Source organism: Artemia sp. Qi Xiang Cuo, chromosome 21 (genome assembly GCF_049724085.1).
Source record: "Artemia sp. Qi Xiang Cuo chromosome 21, ASM4972408v1, whole genome shotgun sequence".
NCBI lineage: Eukaryota > Metazoa > Arthropoda > Branchiopoda > Anostraca > Artemiidae > Artemia > Artemia sp. Qi Xiang Cuo.
In genome coordinates this window covers 48202627-48230435 of record NC_142814.1, presented here as the reverse complement: position 1 = coordinate 48230435, position 27809 = coordinate 48202627, and the positions used below count along the sequence as shown (strand labels likewise).

The window sequence follows — 27809 nt, the reverse complement described above, 5'->3', positions numbered from 1 at the left end:
TTGAAAATACTTGTATTTGTTTCATTTTTGTTTCTCCCCTGTTTTTTCCTGGCCATATAGCCTTACGGGGGAGTTTATATTGAAGTGTATTTTGTTGTGTTTATTAATTGAATAAATTAATTGATTGATTTATTATTAATTTCTGCTTGTTTTGAGTTTGACTCGGTTAATTATTGTAATTTCTGCTCGTTTTAGGCTTCATTTATTCATCGATGCTGATTTGTGTTAGTTTCACGCTTGGTAGATTATTTGATTTTATTTTTGCTCATTTTTTGTTTAATGGAGTTCTTTACTTTTCTTTGAAAAACTTATTTCGTGGAAAAAGTTTTTTAAATTAATTTCTGTTCGTTTTATATTGACATAGTCTTTTCAGGGTAAAAGAAAATAATACTTTAAATCTTTTCGTTTTTTAAGACTTTATAGTTTGGCCTGCTATTTGTATGCTGAAGAAAACTTTTCAGCAATTTTTAACAACATACAACGTTTTAAAATCTGGACACAAATAGTACTGTTTAATTTAGTTTCATAACTCCTCTAGTTGACCTGGAATGGAAAACTTGATGCCATTCGCAAATAAATCTCTTTACTCTCTTTGATAGCTTGGATACACTTACGCTATTTTGATTTGGTTAAATTTTAACAGCAGAAGTGGGAGGGTTGAAGTGGGAGGGTGGGTATGGGAGGGTGGGAGTGGAAGGGGGATTAATTGCCCTTAAATCACTTTCGACTGTTAAATAGGGCATCAGCCCTTACTATTTTCAATCGAATGAGCCCTTTTCGAAGTTCCCAGGACAACTCCTTCGATACGAAGTGCCCTGGTCTAAACAACAACAACAACAAACAATAATAAATTATACCCACTTCGATCTTTACTATAAAAATGTCAAGCCTTCCAATCACTTTCGACTTTTAAAAAGGGCACTAGGCCATTCGATTTCTAATTGAATGAGCCCTTTTGGAAATGACAACGCTTTCTATAAACACCTTAAATTACAACCCTTACCCTAAGGTCTGTTAGGGTGGTTGTCATCCTCTAAGACCGAATTTCCAGAACTTTCAACTACGTTAAACAACATGGCTATCTCAAAATTTTGATTCGATGGGTTTGGAGAAACGGTGGGAGTAAGAGGGGTGTTAGTCGCCTTCCAATCCCTTTTGACTATTAAAAAGGGCACAAACCACTCCAATTTACAATTGAATGAGCGCTTTTCGAAGTTTCTACGACAACTTTTTTGATACGAAGTGCCCTGCTCTAAAAGGAAAAATTAATAAATAATACATTGTGCCAACATCGTTCTTATATGCCCCCAGGGCATAACTAGAAACCCGTGCCCAGAGGGCTGTGGGGGAGTGTCCTACTTTTTACATAGTCCCCGTTTCTTGTCTCGTTCTCGAGTGTCCCCGTTCTTTACTTAGGCAGCGCGATCCTGCTGCCTATGATTTATGCAACAACTTTCTATATAAACCTTATATGCCCCCAGGGCATAACTTAAAACACTTGCACTGAAGGCTCTGAGGGGGCTATCATCCTAAGAAACCTAATTTCCAGAACGTTCAACTACATTGAACAAAATGGATATCTCAAAATTTTGATTGGATGTGTTTTGGAAAATGGTGGGCGTGAGGGGGGCGTAAGTAGCTATCCAATCACTTTCAACTATTAAAAAACGCACTAGCCCTTTCAATTTCCAATTGATTGAGCCCTTTTGAAGTTTCTACGACAATGCTTTCAATAAAAACTTATTAAAATATATGCCCCAGGGCATATATTTCAACCCTTGTCCTGAGGGATGTGGGGGGAGGGGTTGTCATCCTTAAAGACCTAATTTCAAAAACTTTCAACTACGTTGAACAAAATGGCTATCTAAAAATTTTGATTGGATGTGTTTGGGGAAAAGGTGGGCGTGAGAGGGGGGTTAGTTGCCCTCAAATCACTTTCGACTGTTAAAAAAGGGTACTATTCCTTTGAATTTCAAATCGAATGAGCCCTTTTTCAAGTTTCTAAAACAATAATTTCAATAAAAACCTTATATGCCCCCAGGGCATAACTTATAATCCTTGCCCTGAGGGATGTGGGGGAGTTTCCTCCTCAAAAATATATTTTCTTTCTGGAAATACACTATGCTGAACAAAATGGCTATCTCAAAATTTTGATTGGATGTGTTTTGGGAAATGATGGGCGTGGGGGGGGGCTAGTTTCCCTCCAATCACTTTCGACTATTAAAAAGGGCATTAGCCCTTTTAATTTCCAATCGAATGAGCCTTTTTTGAAGTTTCTACGACAACGCCTTCTATAAAAACCTTATATGCCCCCAGGGCATAGCTTAAAAAACTTGCCCCGAGGGTTTCGGGGGAGAGTCTTTCTCAAAAACATATTTTCTTTCTGGAAATCAACTACGCTGAACAAAATGGCTATCTCAAAATTTTGATATGATGTGTTTGGGGAATGGTGGGCGAGGGGTGTGGGAGGGGGATAGTTACCCTCCAGTCACTTTCGACTATTAAAAAGGGCACTAGCCACTCCAATTTCAAATCGAATGAGCGCTTTTTGAAGTTTCTACGACAACTCCTTTGATACGAAGTGCCCGGCTGAAGGAAAAAAACACACATTGTGCCCACATGCTTCTTTACTTAGGCAAGGTTGAGATGGCTAGAACACGCTTCGGCAGATGAAGGATGACAAATCGCCTAAGATTGTCCTTGTCGGGTAATCATCTAGGGCCAAACAAAAAGTAGGTCACCCCCGAGTGGGAAGATGCTGCAAGGGAGAATTTAAAGCTAATCGTAAATTCTTGGGAGGGTGTAAAGAGGAAGGCTTTGAATAGACTGGGGTAGAGGCGGAGCGTGTTTAGCTGTGTTAGCCTTAGGCGGTTAGGTGCTGCAGTTAGTTTTTAGTGGCAGCAGTAATAGTAGACTATTTTTACAACTAGTAACAACTATTTTACGACTATGTTTACAAGCTGCAAACTAAAGGGGAAGTCAGAAGTCAGGAAATTCCTGACTTCTTTGTAAAGAAAATTCCAGGAAAGGGATTTGAAACGAACGATATTAACGAATATATCCATTTCTAGAATACGAGAAGTAACTAAATATAAGAAACCTTAAAAGTGAAATGAAATCTTCCGAAGACTACTTCATTGTATTAGTCTAAGGCCTCCAAAAGTTTGCTTTGATAATAGGACAACAAACTTCTTTTGAGTTTATTACAACCTGAAGACATACAGTTAATGCAATTCTCTGATTTTACCCCTTCTTGAAAAGAAATGATCCTTGAGAGCCAGTTTTTTCCCCTCAATATAGAATATGAGAGCCTTGTTTTTTGTTGGTTTTTTTTTCAGCCACGCCTAACAGTGGTACGATTTATGGCTTAAGGTTTATCTTTCTACGTGTATTTACGATTGAAGAATCTTTAGATGACTTCTAAAAAGTGATAGCTGAACTGCTCTCAAAGAGATGACCAAAAAAGTAGTTCACGTTCGACCATATTACTTTTTACCTGCTGAGCCTCCCTTTGAGATCAGTTCAGTAGTAGTATTTTTAGATTCAAGCTTAGAATTGTCAAGATGTAAGATCCGACCTTTCGTGACAATTGATTACTTTTTTCTTGCTTAAAGGTGGAAGGATTGACCATGCTCATCATGAGGTAAGAGCAAGGGCTGCCTTTGAGGAGGTACTTGAATTTGAAAAGGCGATTTCCTACGCAGTTAATAAGACGAACGAACAAGATACACTGATTGTTGTCACTGCGGATCACTCCCACACAATGACTATCAATGGCTATCCGGAAAGAGGAAATTCAATTTTTGGTAATTTGTTGACACCTTTTATAATAATAGTCAGACATCAATGGTAAATTTGGACATAAACATTTGAACACAATATCATCACCTCTCCCTGCACAATGGGTATGGTTTCTAAATTATACTAAATTGGCTCAATTCGATGGGTTTATTGTCGCCTCCGTTCTTCCAACCTTCAGGGTTTTCTGCAAAACCTGCAGCCTTTCCTCTTTCAAACTGCAAGCCGTCAGGCTCTGCAGCTGGAAATCACTTCCCCCTGGGAGTATGGCAGATTTTACTATATTATTTTTGTTCAATGTCAACGAGCTCATAACGGGTTCAACGTTAACGTCGTTGTAGACGAAAACAACTCATAACGACTTTTAACCCAAAATCTTACTGCTTAAAGTCTGGATACTGGGTTAGGTGGTCTTTTTTGTTGTCAAACTTAATGTTGCTGTACTCATAAATAAAAATAAATGCGATTCTTTATTTAGGACGTTAGAAGCATGTTGTGTGTCAGTAACTGCTTAGGGTTCACAATTTATCAAGATATATTCTTCAGGTCAAATTTCTTTAATTATAAAACCCATCTGCAATAGCTTAAAGCCATTTCTGATTTGCGAAAAAAAATCCTTTGATAAAAAAAAAGTCATGTGACCTACCTCTACAAAACATTCTACAAACGTCATACATACTTCTACAAACTTACACACTTGTATATCTAGCTTGAAGAAGTTCTTTTATTTAAGCTAAATTAACGGCCACTAGCTGTCCTTTCCAAGAACTTTGCGATTGCTTTTTCAAGTCAAATCCGAAGATTTCTATAGCTCTAAGATTTATATTTTCATAAAATGGGCCTGTCTATTCTTTCCTTTTTCAAGCCCTCTCCTCAAAATATGTACTTGTTTAAAGATCTGAGTCTGCTTAGAGTTTAACTAAAAACAAGATAATACAAAACCTACCCTATAATACGATATTACGCATGCAGGCGAATAGCCACCACGAGTTTAAACAACCAACAATGGTAATAAAGAAATGAACCAAAATAAGTGATTTTTCCTACTTCAAACACCTCAAGGATATTACTACTACTACTACTACCATTACTACAACTATTACTGCTACTACTACAACTACTGCTACTACAACTACTGCTACTACTACTAATACTACTACTACTACAACTACAACTACTACTACTACTACTACTACAATTGCTACTGCTGCTACTACTACTACTACTACTACTACTACAACTACTGCTACTATTACTACTACTACTACTACTACTACTATTACTATTACTTATACTACTACTACTACTACTTCTGCTACTACTACTGCTCCTACCACTCTTACTAGCAACTTACTTCAGCATGATGCCGCCTGAAACCAATACAGCTACGCACGCTCCTCCTCCCTCCCAATCTGTTCAAAAACTCTGTGTGTAAATCTTCCTAAGAAGCTCCCAATTCCTTAAACTTTTTTCCTTACTATATCCTCCTACCCCATTCGGGGACGATCTGCTTTTCATTTGGCCCTAGACGGTTGGTGGACAAGGACAATCTTTGATATTCTGGTATCCTTCATCTGGAGAATGTGTCCTAGTCATTAGTGTTACAGGTTTCCAATAAAAAGCGGCGATTTAAATGAATATAGCAGAACAAACTGCGATTAACACTGGCGGAAACTGAGAAAGACGTTCTCTTCCTGAATTAAAAATTCGATATTTTGGGTGTTTGGTAGTGTGTACCATTAGTTCCCTTATTTTCAACGACTTATTAAAAATTTAAAGTGTTGGTAGTAGGCATCACTGGGGGAAAGACTATTCCCTTTCCCAAAATTTGAAGATAACTTTTTTTGCATCTTATTCTTTTAAATCAAAACAAATCAAAAAGCTAGCCTCTACGATTTTCCTAAAATGCTAATGTTTCACTATTTTAAAAAACGAAAAAACCCTTGCACAACACTATATTTTAGTGAACGGTGCCACTACCCCGCAGAAAGTATATACTTTTGTCAAACTAGTGCATTGGGGAGTCTATAAGAGTGAAATTTCACCGGGAAATATTCTCCTTGAGTAACTTACCTTAGACCTTAGTTCTTCCGGTGCCATTAGTGTCGCATAGGGCCTCGACAAAGCCTTTTCACTCGTCCCGGAGCGGTGCTGCAGCGTTGACATCTTCCCATTCAGGTATTAATAAAATCTCAGCCATCCTCAGATGTCGGTTAAAATTTCGGTGCAAAGTGTTCTTTGGATGAACCCGTATTCTTCTGTCGCCTGGTTTCCAGTCGTAGGCTGTCCGAAGAAGGTGGCCTTATTTCATACGGATTTTGTGATGCAGGAAAAGCGATGAGTTTTTGATGGACATGGTCTTTTGTTTGTCAACGTTAATAGTTAGCTTGAATTTTTCTGAATTTTCTAATATTGCGTCAAGTAGCTGCTGCACCCTCTTTTTCGAATCTTCTAGCAAGACCATGTCATCCGGAAAATCCAAATCAGATAGTTGGTTACTGCTTACTCTTACGCCATATCCAGAGTTCCGTCTTAATATGTAGTCCGTTATAACTACAAAAACAAATGGGGAAAGTACACATCCCTGACGTACACCAGACATGATCTTGAAAAATTTCTTTGTGCCATTCTGGGTCTTGACGCAGCACTCAGTCTCTTCGTATAGGGAGATAATCTTGCTCAATAGTTTTTCTAGCACCCAATAATACTTGAGGACTCTCCACAAACATTCTCGGTCAACCGCGTAAAGCGCCTTTTTGAAGTCAATAAACAGTAGATATAGCATGTTATTCCCCTCTTTTGATTCCTCGACAAGCATTATCAGTACAAAATCAAGTCAGAGCACGATATACCGCTTCTAAAACCATGATGCTCTTCTCGCAGATGTGTATCTAGTGCATCTCGAATCCGGTACAATATAATAGAAGCCAATAGTTTGCATGGTACCGGCAGAAAGTTTAAACCTCTCCAATTATCAGACAACATCGTATCTCCCTTTTTGAAGATTAATTTAAAAAAAAATCCGAAAAATAACTTTTACCAAGAAAAGTAAAGGCTATTTTAAACTTAAGCTCAGCAGATACGAATACTTGTTAAAATTCAAACTCAAAACGACCAGAAATTACCATTAAAGAATAAATGAAACCCAAAACGAACAGAAATTAAACAAACAATCATAGCAAAAAACAATCAACAAGAAATAATATAAATGAATAAATAGATCTTGAAGCAAGTAATGCTTAGATTGAATGTGAAAACCAAGCTTAAAACGAAAGATATTTTTTTTTATTGAGGTATAAATGAAACTTAAAACGAACAGAAATTAAATAGACAATCAACGCAAACAAACATACAATATATATTAATGTAAATGAATAAATAAATCTTAAAATGAGTGAAACGTAAATTGAATATGCAAATCAAGCTTGAAACGGACAAAAATCACTACAACCAAGAGTTTGTGCATCGCCTCCTTCTCTCAGTGTAAAAGTCTAAAACCCACTGCGTGATTGGCGCTGAAAACCAATTTTATTACAAAATTTTTTTTTTTACTTAATATTGACAATAAACATTAAGATTATAGTAAAATTTTGAACTGATGAGCTTTTAGTAATTAATATCATTATACATCAAATATTCAGTTTGATTTATTCGTTCTTTCTAAAATTGTTCAAGACGAATATAGTTCCACTACGAATAACAGTTTGGATACTTCCCCCTTCCTTAACTGTAAAAACCAAAAGTCTACTGCGTCATTGGCGCTTCACTGAAAATGAATTATATTACAAATATTTTCTTTTCAAGCTCTTGCAGCATTGACAATAAAAATAAAATTACAGTGAAATAAATTCTTGAACTAATGGATCTTTCAATAATTAACATCATTATACATCAAATATTTGATGTTCTTTATACTTTCAAAGACTGTTCAAGACGCATATAGTTTTCATTAAGGTGCCAATGACGCAGTAGGTTTTAGGCTTTTACAGTGAGAGAAGGAGGCGATACCCAAACTCTTGTTTGTAGGGATTTTTGTTTGTTTCAAGCTTGATTTGCATATTCAATTCAATTTTCACTTGTTTTATGATTTATTTATTCATTTACATTAATATCTATTGTATGTTTGTTTGCGTTGATTGTCTATTTAATTTCTGTTCATAAGAACCATACATTCCTTTAGGGCATAACTTAGAACGCCTTCCCCCAGTCCCTGAGGGGTTGTATTGACACCGAAGTATCTCTTATTCGACCTTTGAGCAATTTTTAACAAAATGTCTATCTCTAAATTTTCATCAGATGGGTTTGGAAAACAAGCATGGGGGGGGGGGGGGCTAGTTGCCCTCCGATCTCTTTTGACTATTAAAGAGTGAGCTCGAACTTTCAATTTCCGATCAAATGAGCCCTCTCTGAAATTTCGACGATCATCCCTGTCATAAAAATCATATATGCCCAGTGCATAACTTACAACGCCTGCCCCCGGGCCCTGGGGGGTTGTGTCGACACCTGAGTTTTTGTTATCTGACTTTTGAATAATATTTGATTTAATGGCTATCTCAAAATTTTTATCGGATGCATTTGGGGTAAAAGGGGCGTAGGGAGGAGGGGTTTAGTTGCCCTCCAATCTCTTTTGATTCTCAGAAACTGAACTAGAACTTTCAATTTACAATAAAATGAGCCCTCCCTGAAGTTTTTACGAGCATATCTTCCACAAGAACCATATACTCCTCCAGGGCATAACTTACAACACCTGCCCTCAGGCCTTGGGGGGCTGTGTCGACCCCGGAGTTTTCATTATATGGTCTTTGAACTATTTTTTAAGAAATGGCTATCTCAAAGTTCCTATCGGATGGGTTTGAGTAAAAAGGGCGTGGAGGGAGTGGGGTGCAAGGTGCCCTCCAATCTCTTTTTAATCTTAAAAATTGACCTAGAACTTTCACTTTCCAATCAAATGAGCACTCTTTGAAATTTATGCGAGCATCCCTTCCATAAGAACCATATATGCCCCCAGGGCATAACTTACAACGCCTGCCCCCAGGCCCTGGTGGGTAGTGTCGACACCGGAGTTTTTGTTATATGATCTTTGAACTATTTTTAATAAAATAGCTATCTCAAAATTTTTATCGCATGGATTTGTGAAAAAATGGTGACGGGGCTGGTTACCCTCCGATATCTTTTGACGCTTAAAATGTGAACTATATCTTTCAATTTCCAATCAAATAGCCCTCTCTTAAGTATAAACGAGCATTCCTTCCATAAGAAGTATATATGCCCCCAGGGTATAGCTTATAACCCTTGCCCTGAAGACTGTGGGCTGAGTGTCCTGCTCAAAGATATAATTTCCAGAACTTTCAACTACGTTGAACAAAATGGCTATCTCAAAATTTTGATTGGATGTGTTTGGGCAATGGTGGGCGTGGAAGGGGTTTTCTTCCAATCACTTTCAACTATTAAAAAAGGCACTAGCAACTTAAATTTCCAATCGATTGAGCCCTTTTTGAAGTTTCCACGACAACACTTTCTATAGAAACCTTACATGCCCCCAGGGCATAACTTACAACCCTTGCCCTAAGGACTGTGGGTGGGGGTTGTCATCCTCAAAGACCTAGTTTCCGGAATTTTCAACTACGTTGAACAAAATGGCTATCTCAAAATTTTGATTGGATGTGTTGCCCTCCGATCTCTTTTGACTATTAAAAACTGAGCTCAAACTTTCAATTTACAATAAAATGAGCCCTTTCTGAAGTTTATACAAGTATTCCTTTTATAAGAACCATATATACCCCAGGGCATAACTTAAAAGCCTGCCCCTTGGCCCTTGGGGGCTGTGTCGACACCTGAGTTTTTTTTATCTGACTTTTGAACAATGTTACCTTAATTGCTATCCCAAAATTTTTATCGGGTGCATTTGGAGAAAAAGGGGTGTAGGAAGGGGGGGGGGTTAGTTGCCCTCCAATTTCTCTTGACTCTCATAAACTGAACTAGAACTTTCAATTTCCAATCAAACGAGCCCTCTCTGAAGTGTTTACGAACATCCTTTCCATAAGAATCATATATTCCCCAAGGGCAAAACTTATAGCGCTTGCCCTCGGGCCCTGGGGGGTGATGTCACCCCTGGAGTTTTCGTTATATGTCCTTTGAACTATATTTTCAAAAATGGCTATCTTAAAGTTCTTATCAGATAGGTTTGAGGAAAAATGGGTGTGGAGGGGGGACTAGGTGCCCTCTAGTCACTTTTGTCTCTTAAAAAGTGAACTAGAACTTTCAATTTCCAATCGAATGAGCCCCCTTTGTAGTTTATACAAGCACCCCTTCCATAAGAACCATATATGCTCCCAGGGCATAACTTACAACGCCTGCCCCAAGACCCTGGGGGGTTTTGTCGACACAGGAATTTTTGTTACATGATCTTTGCACTTTTTTTTTAACAAAATAACTATCACAAAATTTTTATTGGATGCATTTGGGAAAAAGGGCGTGGGGTGTGGCTACCCTTCAATATCTTTTGACGCTTAAAAAGTGAACTAGAACATTCAATTTCCAATGAAATGAGCCCTCTCTGAAGTTTATACGAGTATTCCTTCTTTAAGAACCATATATGCCCCCAGGGCATAACTTTTTTTGAAGTTATGGCTCCATTTAGTTTTTTTTATAATTAGTTAGAATAACCATATTACTTTCGGACTTTTGGCTTGGCTTCTGGAGATATTTTGGACTTTGTTTTGCTTGTCGTTTTGGTTTTATTTGATTCTGATTTTATGTTGAATAATAATGGTATAATAATATTCAAAGGGGTCTGCCAAATATTATTTAGCGTAATGGTCGCTGTTTTCTTTGCCAAGATTACTTCATCCCTCGAAGTAATGTTAAAAGCACTTTATATAATAAAAAGTTTCAATGTTTATTAACTAGGCATGTAAATTGTAAGACAACTAATATTATTCATTTACTAGAATGTAAAAATTATTATTTACAATACTTGGGGGACACTACTAACAATATGTATAAGAGATTTTTGGGACACAAAACTGCAATTACGCGGAAAAAACTAACAATTAGCTAGTTCAACATTGTAATAATGGTACTTGCTTGGTATCTAATCTAACTATTACAATTTTAGAAAATCTGGGCCTTTAAAACTTTACTAAAGAAGAGAAAAATAATAAATTACGCAGACGAGAAGATTATAGAATCCATGCTCTGGGTACCGCTTATCCTTTTGGGCTAAATGATCGAGTAGCGAAATACGGAGATATGTCCAGTTGCTAACTGTATTAATGGTTTAACTGAGCACCCTTCTTTTAATTGCCTCACTAAACATAAAAACCAATCAAGAGGACATAAGAAAATAATAGGAAGAATTATTTGGATTTAAATGTATTTTTAATCGATTTATTTCAGATATTTGAGACTAATGGAATGGTTAGTTTAATAAAATATTTAAATAAGTTATCAAGGAATAATTTAATCAGAGTATTTTGGATTGCAAAAAATAATACAACATGTAATTCAAAAACTAAATTAATTTATGATGCACTTTGTATTTTAGCCAAATCAAAATTTATTTCGAAGCATAATAAATCTGACAAGATTATTGATAAGGATAATAGATTATATTTGTCTGTTTATTTTAGTACTAAAGAAATAGAAGATATTAATTTACCCGGAATCTTAAACCAGCGGAGAGTGAAAAATGCCCTTCCAAGTAATTTGGGGCATAAGGATAGTCCGATTTTAACGTATAAATTTTCAAAAACGATTGGTCAAATGATTTTTAACTATAATTTAATACTTAAAAAATTTGACAAGGAGGAGTAATTAGAAACCGGTTTGTAATTGCGAGCAATGTTTACCATACGTGAATCAAACTTACGAACATGTTGTAACAGAGGATTTGTCCATTATAAAGCATCTTGATCTTCAAAATATAATGAAGATGGGGTCTGAATTTCGTCTTTCCTACCACATAAGGCCAGCAGGTATTCTTAGTGGATTAAAGAATGTCTTAAATTTATTTATTGATAATTGGTGCAAGAAGGAGAAAATTACTAAAGAAAGTTTTCAAATTTGGATGAATTCGATTTTTTCTAATGCACGAAATAGCATATATAGAATTAATCCAAACAATTCTGAGAAAAATTCAATATCTTATAATGATAATATGGAACAAGCAATAGCTAATATACAGAATGAATTTGTAATTGTACCAGTTGATAAAGCTAGCAATATTTGTGCCATAATTTGTCAGAAACTCTATTGTGATATTTTATCAAAAGAGTTACAAACAACAAATACATACGAAAAGTTCATCTAGAGGATAATAGTTTAATTGAAAATATAGAAGAAAAAATTTTGAAAAAATTCAATATTAAAATTAATGATAATGATAAAAAGTTTCCTTTCTTATATTGGACGGTAAACTTTCACAAAAATCCACCAAAACCACATTTTATTGCTGGGGCAGCGAGGTGTCCGACCAGAATAGCGGCCACTGACCGATCTTTAATTTTAGGAGAAATTAGAAATAAATTTAAAGCATATTCCTCTGGAAATAAAAAATTTCTAACTTTAATCCATGTTGGAGGGTTAGTAATTCATTACAAGTGAGAGATTCTTTGGTTATTGTTTCAGCTAAAAGAGCCAATTCAATTTATTTTACTACTCTGTATACAAATATGTCACTTAATTTAGTATTCGAAAAATTGAAATCAGTCATTAAGAAATCTTTTCTTGTGTCTAATATCGGATTTTCAAAAATTGATACTTTTAATAAAAATGCCCGATGGACGAATTTCTTTTGAAGTACTATTAGTTCAAGATGTTATAGCTTGGACATGATATGCGATTTATTGGAATTTGTTTTGTTCAATACTTTTATAAGGTTTGATGGTAATATATATAAACAAATTATTGGCATTCCTATGGGTGGGAATGCTAGTCCATTTATAGTGGACTTGTGTTTAAGTCAATTAGAATATGAATATATGATGAATAAAAATAGTGTAAGTAATATAAAATATTACCTTTCAAATAGTAAAAGATATCTGGATGATGTATTACCTTTCAAATAATAAAAGATATCTGGATGATGTATTACCTTTCAAATAATAAAAGATATCTGGATGATCTCTTAGTACTAAATTGCGCAGAGTTTATGGAGACTTCAAAAAATATTTATCCACAAGAGTTAATTCTGGAGCCTAGCTATGGGACAGGACACTCTGACAATTTCTTAGATTTAAGTATTGATATTTCAGATAATAATTAATTAGTTTTTAAAATATATAATATAACTGATAATTTGAATTTTGAAGTAATTAATTTTCTATTCCTCGAAAGTAATATACATTCAAATGTTACTTATTCAGCTTATTATTCCCGACTATTTAGGTATGCAAGAATTTGCAGTAACTACACTGATTTTAAAAGTAGATGTAAAACGCTTAGCCAAACACTGTTCCTAAGAGGTTTTTCTGCCAATAAAATTAGTTGGCAATCTAGGAAATTTAGTTTTCTGCATCATTAACTTTTAGGTAAATGTACAAAAAAAAAACTATAAAGAAATACTGAAAGATATTTTAATATAATTTCTCTCTCACTTTTCTTTTTTGGATTTTCGTATTTGTATATTGTTTCCAAACCACCTTGAAGAACTTTAAATCTATAACTGATTCAAGAAACCAATAAAGCACTCTGTTTTATAACTCAAGTCTGGCCTATATAGTCTTTAATTGTTCCAGAATTGTTTTTACTTTTCATTTACCCATGGGATTCTAATAAAGATAAAACTAATCTTATTTTGTATGTATTTTTTGAATAGTTTTACTAGTATACATGTATTTCACAAGTTTTACCTAACATAGCGATACTATGAAAGATCTTATGGTAGACGCTCCACTGTGCCGGGGAAAGAAAGTAAAGGGGCGAATTACATTAAGGCAGCTGGTATTCTTCTGATGAGTCCTAATGAAAGGTTACTACCTGGAAATATTTCGTTACATTTAAGATGCTTTTGCTTGTAAATTTACAACGGCTTACATTTATTGATGACGACTTTGCAGGGATTTGGACATTTCATTTTGGTTGACGGTTCGGTTATACTGTTTGGTCCTAGGTGATTGGATAGATGAGTAAGGTTAAAACTTCGTTCAAGTGCGCATTTATCTCAATTACTGGAAGAGGATGACAGTTCTTTTCTTCTTCTCTCTGCCTCCTTTTCTTATAGCCAAGTAATTACCTCCAAAATATTATAACCCTTGCGCTGAAGACTCTGGGGGGAGTGTCCTGCTCAAAGATATAATCTCCATAACTTTCAACTACGTTGAACAAAATGGATATCTCAAAATTTTGATTGGATGTGGTTGGGGAAATGGTTGGCCTGGAAGGGGTGTTAGTTGCCTTCCAATCACTTTCAACTATTAAAAAGAGCACAGCTATTTAAATATCCAATCGAATCAGCCCTTTTTGAAGTTTCTACGACAACGCTTTCTATAAGAACCTTATATGCCCCCCGGTATAACTCACAACCCTTGCCCTGCGGGCCGTGGTGGGGGGGGATTGTCATCCTCAGAAGCTTAATTTCCAGAATTTTAAACTACGTTGAACAAAATGGCTATCTCAAAATTTTGATTAGATGTGTTTGGGGAAAAAGTGGACGAGAGTGGGGTGTTAGTTGCCCTACAATCCCTTTTGACTATTAAAAAGAACACTAGCCCTTTGAATTTCCAATCGAATGACCCCTTTTTGAAGTTTCTACGAAAAAGCTTTCTATAAGAAGCTTATATGCCCCCAGGGTATAACTTGCAACCCTTGCCTTGAGGGCTGTTTGGGGAGTGTCCTCCTCAAAAACACAATTTCTATCTGAAAATCAGCAACGTAGAACAAAATGGCTATATCAAAATTTTGATTGGATGTGTTTGGGTAAAGGGTGGGCGTGGAAGGGATGGTAGGTGCATTCCAATCCCTTTTGACCCTTAAAAAGAGTACTAGAACTCTCAATTTCCAGTCAAATTAGCCCCGTCCGAAGTTTATGCGACGACCCCTTCCATACGAAGTGGCCTTGGGAAAAAAAAATAATAAACAATGAAACATCGGAGCCATATGGCCTTTACTATAGGCCTCTGATTTTCAACAATATCCCCTTGGTCCGTTCACGGGGAACCTTCCGTCTATTCCATATATTGGTGAGTGAAAAAGAAGAGCCTGACTGAGAGACATTTATTTATTGAATACTTTAGCATTTCTGCTGAAATTCCATCCATGCCAGGAGCTCATCAGTTTCTTAGCTTTTTTGTTCCATACATGACACGGAAGAGCTTTTCAGGTCTGTATTGATGTCGAGTTATAAAAATGGGAAATCACGTACATTTTTTTGGTCACTCGGTCTCGTTCTATTGAATAGTTTTTCAAAATGGGCATCCCACCTTTCGTCAATTTCTGATTTTTCGTCAATTTCTGATTTCTGATTTCTGATCGTCACCTTTCGTCAATTTCTGATCTGATAAAATCACTCCATTCTTTTCTTTGACCAGGATGATTCTGCTGATCTGTTTCCCAACCAACTTACTAGTTAGCCGGTAAAAAGTCTTAGAATCCTCCTTTCTAGAGGCTTCCTCTGCTAAAGCAGCATTATTTTCCGGGAAAAGTCTTTTATCGTTCCTAGCACTCTTTTTAATTTCTTTGTCCTTTTCCTAGTAAAGTATCTGTGAGGCTGACTGTGCACTCCGCGTGGCAGCTGACAGTAAGATCTGCTTAATAATCGTAAGGTACTTAATTTTCATATGGTTTGTATAAAATACTATAGTATTTAATTTGTATGTACTAGATTTTGAACAATAAACATTCGCATGATAAGGACAGAACCAAAACTGACTTTACAAATGGAGACTGGTCTCTGATGTTCACTTCTGTGTCAAGAGACTTGATTTTGTCAAGTCTTGTTAAGTCAACATGTAGATAGTAATTTTTTATTTCAAGAAAACTAAAACTTAGACATGGAGAGTAACTGACTTAAGTTGCAACTCTGTAATATATCACAAAAGGATGTTAAAAGTACTCAAAAACATAAAAGTATTATCATCAAAGTTTACGCAGGGGGGCAAACCTGGTCTGTCAGTTTTATTTGTGTAGCCCCACAGTTTTGCTAAATTAGAACTAAAATAGCCCAAAAATGGGGTCAGATCAATAAACTTCAGAAGAATGAACCATTTTTTCTAAATTTAAACCAACAGTAGGAAAAAAAAAACTTGATTAAAAACTTTTTCCACAAAATATGTTTTTCAGGGAAAAGTAAAGAACTCCATTAAACCAGAACTATGCAAAAATAGAATAAAATGATCTATCAAGCATAAAACTACCACAATTCAGTATAAATAAATAAATAAAACCTAAAATGAACAGAAATTACAATGAATAACAGAGTCAAACCTAAAACGAGCAGAAATTAACAATATTAGGGCTCACAACCCCTATGTCTTCTCAGGCCCAGAATATAATTCGCACTTTACTGAACTACCAATCTCTATGACATATCCTTCTATACGAAGTACCCTTGTCTAAAAAAGAATATATTAATAATACGTTTTACCAAAATTTTGAAATTACCACTGGGGTCGCTTCATCCTTCCTTGTCTTCTTAGCGGGTAGGGGGGGGGCGGGCTCTGGGAAATCCTAAAAAAAAATTTGTTTGTTTTTCATGAAAAAATATTGAATTAGAAGCATCAGTCCTCATCAATAGGAGTATGGGTATGCACTAGAATATGTTTTAAAATTTAAATCAAAAGTGTCATTCTATTTTTCTGATATGATTTTAATACATTGAAAAAAAGGGTGTAAAATTTCAGTTAAAAAAATGGTCACTACAAACATTATTTTGCAAATAATAAAAGTCACGACATACATATCTATATCATTCCCATTTTGAAGTTGGAAAATATTAAATGTGAATTTTTTATTTTTTAAGTATTTTTTACTTAATTATAATCCAGGTAAAAAAAAGTTGAAAAAAAACTAAAAAAAAAGTTGGGGGGTGGGTTGAGGGGGTGTAAAAAAGGAGGACTTTGGGCCAGGCTAAAAAATAAGTATGATTTTTCTCATGTGCTAAGCTCGCAAGCCATTTAAATACAGTGTTAACACAGTTTTTTGTTTTGATATTGCTCTTTACTGACCTCTGAAGATCCAGGTTCAAAAATATTTCACAATTCGTTAGCTATAAGGGGACTGTATAAACCATTCAATAAATTACATTTGAACTATTTTCTCTACCCACTAAGAATATAAATGAATAACATACTTCATGCTTATAGCTTTCATCAATATTCCTTTGTTAGAATACTTGGTGTTATTTCAAATGCCAATTTTGAACTGAGAAAATAACTCATCATCAGAGTTTTTATACCCGTGTTCAAGGCTAAACATAAAAAAAAACACGCCTAACATATTGCCTAGAATTTCGTAACCATCAAGTTCGTTTAACAATACCAGGAAAACAACCATCGATGCATGAAAACAGTCATGGTTTTTAACAGAAACATGAAATTTTCTCTCTCTCTCTGCTTATGCAGAGAGAGAGATATCTCTCTGCTATCTCTCTGCTAAATATCTCTCTGCTAATGTCTTGATAGATGCCGAATCTCCTGGAGAGAGCCTTTCTTTGGCAGGACACGACATTAGACGTGCATTCAATTTTCTAATCCATGCTGCGATGCTTTTGAAGGCCGGTAAACGTGGTTTGAATCTAGCTGTCATTCGTTCTCTGAGGAATCTGTATTCTAGATTAAGGATCCGACTGAAGCTACCTCCTGACGAGGGTTTGACCCACATTCCGCGCACCTGACTAGTTCCAGTCAAGAAAGGAGCACGTCAAGGAGAAGTCACCTCTCCTGAACTTTTCAATAACTATGTCCTTGATGCACAAGATCAATGTCCATCTTCGCTGATTCTGTCATCTGCTAACTTGTCTTTGGTATGTTATGTGGACGACATCATGAATCTTAGCCGAACCCTTCAGCGTGCAATTGATATCTTCGAAATCCTTGAAGCCGAATATCTTAAAGTTGGCCTTCAGTTCAACTCTTCAAAATCGGAAATCCTCCTTTTCAATTGGAAAACTCATTTTTGTGTTCCTACCATTGCCCTTGGCTGTAGCTCTCTCCAGCCAGTGGATCACCTCATTTATGTAGGTTTACCCATAGGTTCGTCTATCCGTCACACCCGAAAACTTCTCCTCGAACAGCTTAAACGACGAATTTCAGCGTCTTCGCTTCAGTTGTATCGTGCAAAATCCGATTCAACCGGCTGCTTCTAGAAAGCTTGTATAACGCCATCGCTCTTCCTCACATTTTACATGCTACGCCCTTCTGGGAACTTCCCACATAAACTGACCAGAATATAATCAGAGTGATTTATTTTTGTTTTACTAAGTATTTGCTTCGTCTACCTCTGTGGTATAGGAATTCGCATGTAATTAAAAATTTTAAAGTCGCAGACTGTGGCGTCGCCGTCGCTAGACGAATAGCGAAGCATAATAGAAAAATACGCCGAAATCTACACGAATGGTCCCCTCTGCTCATTTAGTGAATCAGTGATTCGTTTTCTTTGTTGGTTCAGTTTGTTATAGTTTGTGTCTTGTTTTTGTTTTTTTTTCTTTTTTCTTTTAAGTGCTCCGTCTTGTTGTGTTGATTTGACGGGTTTTTCAATAAATAAATAAAATATAAAATCATTGTGCTGTCAACGGCACGAATTTTCATGGTATGTTGATTATAATTACAACAAAAAAAATAAAACAACCAAAGATATGACTTTTTAGGCGTGGTGATTTTTTTATGATACATGTATAAAAGGTAATACGGATTTTTTTTCTTACCTGTATTGTCTCTTATATAAATACAGTAATCTCTTTCATTGACATAGTAAGGGAGTACTGTCTGCTTCCTTTAATTGACACTATAAAGGAGTACTGTCCGCTTGGAGATATTAATATATGCAAAAAGGATAGGGCCCCGCTCTCTATTGTTAATACATCACTACTCTTGATACCAATAAAACACCCATTTCCAAACAATTGTTCCACCCAAGGCTCATCCCCCTCATCCACTCTAAAATTTTGTTTCTCAAAACAGTTCACACTTCCTCAGAAAATACAACAAGTTTTCTTCCCACTCTCCACGCATCGGGCAACTGTAAGGACCACTCTTCCTTGAAACCCTTCCAAAATATCTTCTTCTTCCCCCAAGTGACATGAAATTACCTCTGCAAGTAATTACCCTCTTAACATCCTCTCTAGACTGCCCATCTCCGAATATACCTCCTCTTTCCATGCCTCTTTTACCCTAGAATACAAACCAAGAGAGTCAGACGTTTTAATCTGGTACCCCAACCTCTGAATTTCCTGATCGACTAAAATAGAGTATACTTGTTTGGACACCTCTCCTATTTGCCTACCGCTATCATACCCTCTATCACTTTCACCAAACGTAAAACTACCACAAATCAGTATCGATAAAGAAATGAAACCCAAAATGAACAGAAATTACAATAAATAACTGAGTCAAATTCAAAACAAGCAGAAATTAGCATGAGTAGGGCTCAAAACCCCTATGCCTTCTCCAGGTCAGAAAACAGTTTGCATTTTACTGAAAAAATATAAATGTTTTTACTTTTATAACTTTAATAGATCAAATAATATTAAGATTTTGATTACTAAATATCAGTATATGTATATTAAACTGACAATGTACATTCATTTTTATTTTGTTCAGTAAAGTGCAAATTATGTTCTGGCCTTGGGAAGGCATAGGGATTTTGAACCCTACTCAAGTCAATTTCATGTCGTTTTGAGTTTGACTCAGATATTTATTGAAATTTCTGTTCGTTTTTGGTTTCATTTCTTTATCGATACTGATTTGTGGTAGTTTCACGCCTGGTATATTATTTGATTTTATTGTTGCTCATTTTTGGTTTAATGGAGTTCTTTACTTTTCTTTGAAAAACAAATTTTGTGGAAAAACTGTTTTTTAATTAATTTCTGTTCGTTTTATATTGACATAGTCTTTTCAAGGAAAATGAAAATAATTCTTTAAATCTTTTCGTTTTTTCAGACTTTATAGTTTGGCCTGCTATTCTTATGCTGGAGAAAAATTCTCAGCAATTTTTAACAACATATGCTACACCCTTTTAAAAATCTGGACACAAATAGTAGTGTTTAATTTAGTTTCATACCTCCTCTAGTTGACCTGAAATGGAAAACTTGATACCATTGGCCAAAAAAATCTGTATACTTTCCTTGACAGCTTGGATACACTTACGCTATTTTAATTTGGTTAAATTTTAAGAGCATAAGTAGCCCCGAGAGTTTGACCATAATACCCTCAGTCGTTCTTGGGATACTACTGAGATGCCTTATTGAGAATTAGCATTAACACAGTGCATTTTGATTTAATCTTATGCCAACATTTAGTTTTTGAACATAATGGGCAAATAGGACGGTGGGCGTGGGAGGATGACTAGTTCCCCTCAAATCACTTTTGACTATTAAAAAGGGCATTAGCCCTTTCTATTTTCAATCGAATGAGCCCTTTTTGAGTTTTTGCGACAACGCTTTCTAAAAACACCTTATAAGCCCCAAGTGCATAAATTACAACCCTTGCCCTGAGGGCTGTGAGGGGGTTGTCATCCTCAAAGACCTAATTTCCAGAACTTTCGACTACGCTAAAAAAATAATTATCTCAAAATTTTAATTGGATGTGTTTGGGGAAATGGTGGGCTGGAGAGGGGCGTTAGTTACTCACCAATTACTTTCAAATATTAAAAATGCACTAGCCCTTTCAATTTCCAATCGATTGAGAATTTTTTAAGTTTCTACGACAAAACTTTCAATAAAAACCTTATATAACCCCAGATCATACCTTAGTACCTTTGCCTTGAGGGCTGGAGGGGGGGGTTGTCATCCTCAAAAACCTAATTTCCAGAACTTTCAACTACCTTGAAGAAAATTGCTATCTCAAATTTGGATTGGATGTGTTTGGGGAAATGGTGGGCGTTAAAAGGGTTTAGTTGCCCTCCAATCACTTTCTACTATTAAAAAGGGCAATAGCCCTTTGAATTTTCAATCGCATGAGCCTTTTTTGAAGTTTCTACGACAATACTTTCTATAAACACCTTATATGACCCCAAGGCATAACTTAAAACCCTTGACCTGAGGGCTCTGAGGGAGTTGTCATCCTCAAAGACAAAATTTTCGGACCTTTTAACAACGTGGAAAAACAAAAAGACCACGAAATTTTGTCTGAAGAGATGTTGGGGACTAGCGGGCGTGATTGTGGGGCTGTTTACCGTCCAATCAGCTTTGAATACTAAAAAGAGAATTGGCTCTTTCAGCTTCCAAGCGAATTATTCCTTTTTGAAATTTCTACGACAATACTTTCTATGATAAAAAAAAACTAATATGCCCCCAGGGCCTAGCTTACAACCCTTGCCCTAAGGACTGTGGGGGAGCGCCATCCTCAAAAACATAATTTCCAGACTTTTTAACTACGTCGAACAAAACGGCTATCTCAAAATTTCGATCAGATGTGTTTGGGAAATGGTGGGTGTGCGAGGGGTGTTAGTTATCCTCCAATCATTTTCGACTATCCTAAAGGGCCCAAGACCTTCTAATTTCCAATCAAATGAGCCCTTTTTGAACTTCCTACAACATCACTATCTGAAAAACCTTATATGGCCCCAGGGCAAAGATTACAACCCTTGCCCCGAGGAATATGAGGGAGTTATCAACCTCAAAGACATAGTTTCTGACACTTTTAACTATGTGGAACAAAATGGCTATCTAAAAATTTTGATTGGATGTGTTTGGGGAAAAGGTGGTCGTGAGAGGAGGGTTAGTTGCCCTCAAATCTCTTTTGACTATTAAAAAGAGCACTAGCCCTTTGAATTTCTAATCGAATGAGCCCTTTTTCAAATCTTTCTACGACAAAGTTTCCAATTAAACCGTGTATGCCCCCAGGGCATAACTTAAAACCCTTACCCTGAGGGCTGTGGGGTGAGTGTCATCCTCAAAGATATAATTTCCGGGCCTTTAAGCTACTTTGAACAAAATGGCTATCTCAAAATTTATATTGGATGTGTTTGGCGAAATGGTGGGCGTTGAAGGAGTGTTAGTTGCCTTCCAATCACTTTCGAGTATTAAAAAGGGCACTAGCCATTTCAATTTCCAATCAAATGAGCCCTTTTCGAAGTTTTTACGACAACACTTTCTATAAAATTATTATTTCCCCAGGGCATAACTTACCACCCTTGCCCTGAGGGTTGTGAAGGGGGATGGTTGTCATCCTGAAATACCTAATTTCCAGAACTTTCAACTACGTTGAACAAAATGGCTATCTCAAAATTTTGATTGGATGTGTTTGGAGAAATGGTGGGAGTAGAAGGGGTGTTAGTTGCCTTCTAATCACTTTAGACTAAAAAAAAAGAGTACTAGCCCTTTGAATTTCCAATAGAACGAAGCTTTTGAAGTTTATACGACAACGCTTTCTATAAGAACCTTATATGCCCCCTTGGTATAACTTACAACCCTTCCCTGAGGGCTGTGCGGGATTGTCCTCCTCAAAAATATAATTTCTATCTGGAAATCAACTACGCTGAACCAAATGGCTATCTCAAAATTTTTATTGGATGTGTTTGGGGAAATGTTGGGCGTGGAAGGGGTGTTAGTTGCCTTCCAATCACTTTAAACTATTAAAATGGACACAAGTCACTCCAATTTCCAATCTAATGAGCCATTTTCGAAGTTTTACGACAACTCTTTGGACACGAAGTGCCCTGGTCTAAGACCAAAAATAAATAATACATTGTGCCAACATCATTCTTTACTTAGGCAGCGCTATTGCGCTGCCTATGAAAACACTCTATTTTCTAAATTAATTGAAAACAAATGCAGTGAAAACAAACTTGGGGAAACCGTGCAGCCTTGCTTTACTCCAAGTCTTCTTACCACAACTAAAGAGACAGATTTCCCAACCCTTATTACTATTTTAACTAACAAATAAATATAAAATAATATTTCTACAAAGCATGCTGGAAGCCCTATATCCAATAAACTCTTTATTAATAAATCCCTTCAAACGCTCCCCTAAAATCTAGAAATGCCACCCTTATCTGCCACCCTTACTCCTAGTATACTTTTTAACTAATTAATCCACTTTAAAAATTTGATTTACCGCAAAATAGTTTTTTCCTAAATCCTGCCTGTATCTTACATAGTTTTTTCCCTTTTTCCAACCAAAAATCTAAGCTTCTGCATAAAATCTTGCAAAACTAGTTACCCATACTGTTCCCCAAGTGAATATTTTTATATCTCACATGTGAGGACACATCAGCTTTTTTTAAAAGAGGGATTACAGTTGAGGTTAACCATTGTGAAGGCCACAGTGACTTTTGAAAGATGCCAGAAAATATTACGAATATTATTAAAAGGGTCCAAGTCATGCTCCAAGTCCAGAGAACAATTTGAAAATCATTTGTTCCAGGTGCAAAGGATCCCTTCATTTCCTTTTTTTTCCAAATCTCCTCCTCTGAGATACAAGCACACACCTCTAATATGCGTTTAATTTCTACTGTCAAATCCTTGCTCCCACCTAGCCTTTCTTTTTCTTTATTTTCTGAATATTCTGGCCAACTTTCCGCAGGCAGTATTTACTCGAAAGCCTTCCTAAGTTGGTGTGCTTTCTGCTCTTAGAATATCATCTTTTTTCTTTTAATTAAATTTAAAAACCAAATTTTTCTAACTGAAAGCAAGGAGCGACATTAAAACTTAAAATGAACAGAAATTATTCCGCATATGAAAGAGGCTGTCCCCTGCTCAACGCCTCGCTGTTTGCGTTTTTTAATTGTTTCAAAAAGTAAAGCTATGACAAAGAGTCAAATCTGATACCCCACCTCCCAGTCAAATCTGATCCCCCCAAACTCCCATTCAAAATGATTCAATTCTCCTTACCACATAATTCCAGTAAATGCTTACCCCTTTTATTTTTTTTATAAAACCGGGTCTTATTTGCCTTATGTGATTTCTTATTTATTGGAGAATAAGCTACTTTCCGATGGAAGATACACCGAACCAAAACAATTACATAAAATCGTGCCACTTTTACACTAAGCCAAACAAAATTAACAGACGTACTTTTATGTTTTATAACCCTTATCTTCTCCTTCACAACTAACTTTGAAACTAAAATAAATGCACCAATATACAGTCGGCCAGTTTTATACTTTTTTTGTGTGCAGCAAAATAATGATATCCATCAACGAATACAGAACTATCCAACCACGTTTCAACTGAAGCACAGTATGGGACTGTTTCTCCGATAGGAGGTATTGAACATTGTCATGAGAAAAACCTTGAATATTCCAGTGATTTAATTCAAGATCTTGTAAGCTACGACACATTATACTAATAGGTGGATTATTTGGAAATAGTTGCTAGGGGCTGTTTTTCCATATCAGTGATCAACGTGTTTTAGTCTTACATCTGTGTTATGATGGACGTTCTAATAGGTCTTTTGAGCGCTATCACTTGGGCTGTAAACGTCGTCATTACTATGTTTTCCCTGTCTCCTTAAAGTTTCTGAAAAAAAACTGCACCAAAAACGCTTTCTTTCACTTCTGTCACATGTTGAAATGCTACATTTTGACTTTGGTTCTCTATCTACTCAAAACTTTTAAACGAGGCCACTGATGAGATAGAACGTGACCTTGGTCTTACGGTTTCGATTTGTTTTGTACGTTCCCTAAGTGGAGTACCAATTCTTGCAGGTGGTACAGTTTGTGAAGCAGGGGAATTTGAATCACGAGTATAACCAGAAATACCAGGTAAAAGCGAGTTCTCAGCGTTCACAGTTAATCATAATGTGTAGACTTGTTTTAAGACTTTCCTTCTACTTTTCTGGAAGTAACATTAAACTCAAACATTTTCCTCCAACACGCAAAACCGTGCCTCATAAATACGCCTCAGTATTGACCGCTCGAGCTTCTTGCAAAGCTCATTTAAGCACCGTTCTTGCATCCAACTCAAGCTTCGAGTAATCTGGTGCTATTCCTTTGCCAACCCGTCTCAACGGCTGAGAAGAACGCAGTACGTAGTCATGGCATAATTAGTTTTCCAAGCACAGGTTGCACCCCTCTGGACGAATTTAGACTAAATAAATATTTAAGGTTTTGGTTCCTTAGCTGGAGATCCGGCACCACTTTATTTGATTCTTGGATAATGTCGCCTGCTAATGAAGGGCCTTTATTCACTGGTGCAAAATAACAAATGATAAGATTCGCTCTTCTGGAGTTCAATTATAAAAATCGAATTCTTTTTTGTGGTTCCACCAGATTTTTGTTTATACATTCTATATCAGACTACATTTCCACGTTAGAAATCGCCAAAATCGTAACTTTATTTTATACCCGAACAAAATTTAGTTTACCCGGGATACAATGTTATCCAAGTTCATTTTTAAATCAGTTTTTTATATAATTTTTGTTTCTTTTTTTAGGTATTGCTGATACTTCTAGCATAGATAGCCTACCTTGGCCTACTATTTCTTATGCCAATGGACCTGGATATCGTCAACCTCTAGAGAACGGCTCTCGAGCTGATATATCAAATGATGATCGAGAAAATAAAAATTATAAATCTATTACAACTGTTCCAGAGTTTTCTGAAACTCACGGAGGCGAGGATGTAACGATATATGCTAGAGGTCCCCAAGCTCACCTTTTTAAAGGAGTTCATGAGCAAACTTACATTGCCCACGTCATTGGATATGCTAGCTGTATTGGTCCGGGGTTACATTTTTGTGCTGGAGATTCAAGCAGTACAGCTACCTCGATTTCAACTATTGCTTCTTCTATTACTGCCACCCCAACTAGTGCTTCTACTGCAGCAATCAATGCTAGTTATTCAATTATCGTACTGATATTTATCATATTTTCACCTTATATATTTTGTCCCTGCACTCAAACCGTTTTTGAAAATGTGTTCTGATTTTTGTGCTAGTGAATATTTTCTCATTGAGCTATTTTAATTAAACCTGCCTGAATAAAACCTAACCCTAAGCAAATATGACTTAGTATAGATAAATTTCCATTTGTAAGACATTTTTTTTTCTTAGATATATACCAAAGGTTATAATCAGAGGAAAAACCTGCTTAACTTCATCCGAGAGTATATACCGTGTTTTTGTTTAGTATACATATTATATTTAGTATATATAGGGTTCGTTTAATATAGCATGAATACGAAAACGCTTGTTTTGAGTGGAGTTCCTCAGGGATGTACCTTGGGTCTTACACTATTTAATATTTTCATCAATGATGCTCCTTCCATTATCAGCAGCAAATCTACTCTCTATGAAGATCACCTGAAGCTTTTTGGGCCAATTTTGTCCTGTGAAGATCATGCCCTGCTACAAAACAATCTTCAACTGCTGGGTCAATGGGCTGAGGCATTGCTTCTTGAATTCAATGTTGCCAATGCCATATCAATCTCTTTGGCAAACAGAATCCTTGCTGCTCTTATTTTTTCTTAGGCAACCCACTCTCCTCTGTAAAAAATGAGCAAGATCCTGGTATCACTATTGACAATGAATTAAAATTCAGCACTCATGCTAAGAGGTCTGCTGCTGGGGTTAGTTCAACCTTGGGTTTGATTAGGCGTACCATTTCCACTCGTTCTTCTTAAATTATCAGTCTTCTTTATAAGGGACTTTTGCGTCCTAAGCTTGAAGTTGGAATGTCACTTGCCTCTCTATATTTTAAAAAAGATATAAAAGTAATTGAAGATGTGCAGAGACGTGCCACTAAAGTGATATCTGGCATTCAAGAGGTTTCCTATCCTGTAAGACTATCAAAGCTGAATTTCCTTACACTTGTATACTGGAGAAATAGAGTGGATGCCAGTTTAGCCTTTAAGATATTGAGGGGTAATATTCTTCCAGTAGCAGCAGTATTAGCAGTAGTAGTTGTAGTAGTAGCAGTAGTAGTAGTAAAAGTATTAGTAACAGGATTCAAATATCGTCCTCTGGTTAGTTCAACATCTTCCAAAACAAGCCATATAACTTCATACATCGAGCCATTCCTAAGATATTTCTGATACACTCTTCAGATAACTTGTACAAACGGCTTGTTGTGAATCAGTTCAACTTCCCCCCTCAGTATTCCTCAAAATTCCAAGTTCATACTCTTAGCCGTAGAAGAATATTATTTATAAACAATATTATTCACCATGATAAACAAGAATTTGTTGATAAATAAGCTGAAGAGCTAGAAGATGCGGCATGAAAAGGTGACGTCATGTCGGTTTTCAAGCTTGTCAGATATCTTAGCGATGGGAAACCACCAAAGATATGGGCAGTTAAAACCGTCTCTGATGAAATGCTAGAAGATGAAAACGCGCAACTGGATCGATGGAGGGAGCACTTCGTAAAGCTATTGAACGCCGAAAGAATCGTCGTTAACCCCAACCTAACTACATCCCCTCAGCAAACAACAAATAAGAATCTACCAGAGCCTGATCCTCCCTTGGTAGAAGAGATATAAAATGCCCGGCGGAGAATGAAGAGCAACAAGGCACCCGGAACCTGCAGGATCACCGTCGAGCTGCTAAAGTTCGGAGGACTGGCGATGCTACTTTGGTTGCACATGCTGTTCTCCCTCATTTGGTCAACTGAATTGATACCTGAAGAATGGAAGGAAGGTATAATCCTTCTTCTATGGAAGCGGAAAGGTAGCCGTAGCGATTGCTCGAATCACAGAGGAATCACCCTCCTGTCAGTACCTGGCAAACTATTCACCATGACGTTGCTTGATAAGAGCATCCAGCTCATTTGTAAGTGCCACCGGACTCAGCAAGCAGGTTTCATGCCCAACAGATCCATGACCAAGCAGATATGCACTATTTGACAGGTCATCAAGAAAGCCCGCGAGTTCAAGCGTAGAGCATATGTTACATTTGTTGACTTAAAAGTAGCTTTCGA

The 27809-nt window shown here is 36.4% G+C and overlaps 1 protein-coding gene across 1 annotated transcript in view; it reads left to right on the top strand.

Annotated features, from left to right (window-relative positions):
- The window catches only part of LOC148939649 (alkaline phosphatase-like), a 130486-nt gene extending 104616 nt beyond the window's left edge, over nt 1-25870 (top strand). Inside the window, exons 7-8 of the mRNA XM_089106935.1 lie at nt 3615-3806; nt 25329-25870. Coding sequence (XP_088963061.1) covers nt 3615-3806; nt 25329-25819 — 683 coding nt within the window. The 3' untranslated portion in view covers nt 25820-25870. The remainder of the gene's footprint in view (nt 1-3614; nt 3807-25328) is intronic.
- The last annotated feature ends 1939 nt before the right edge of the window (nt 25871-27809 follow it).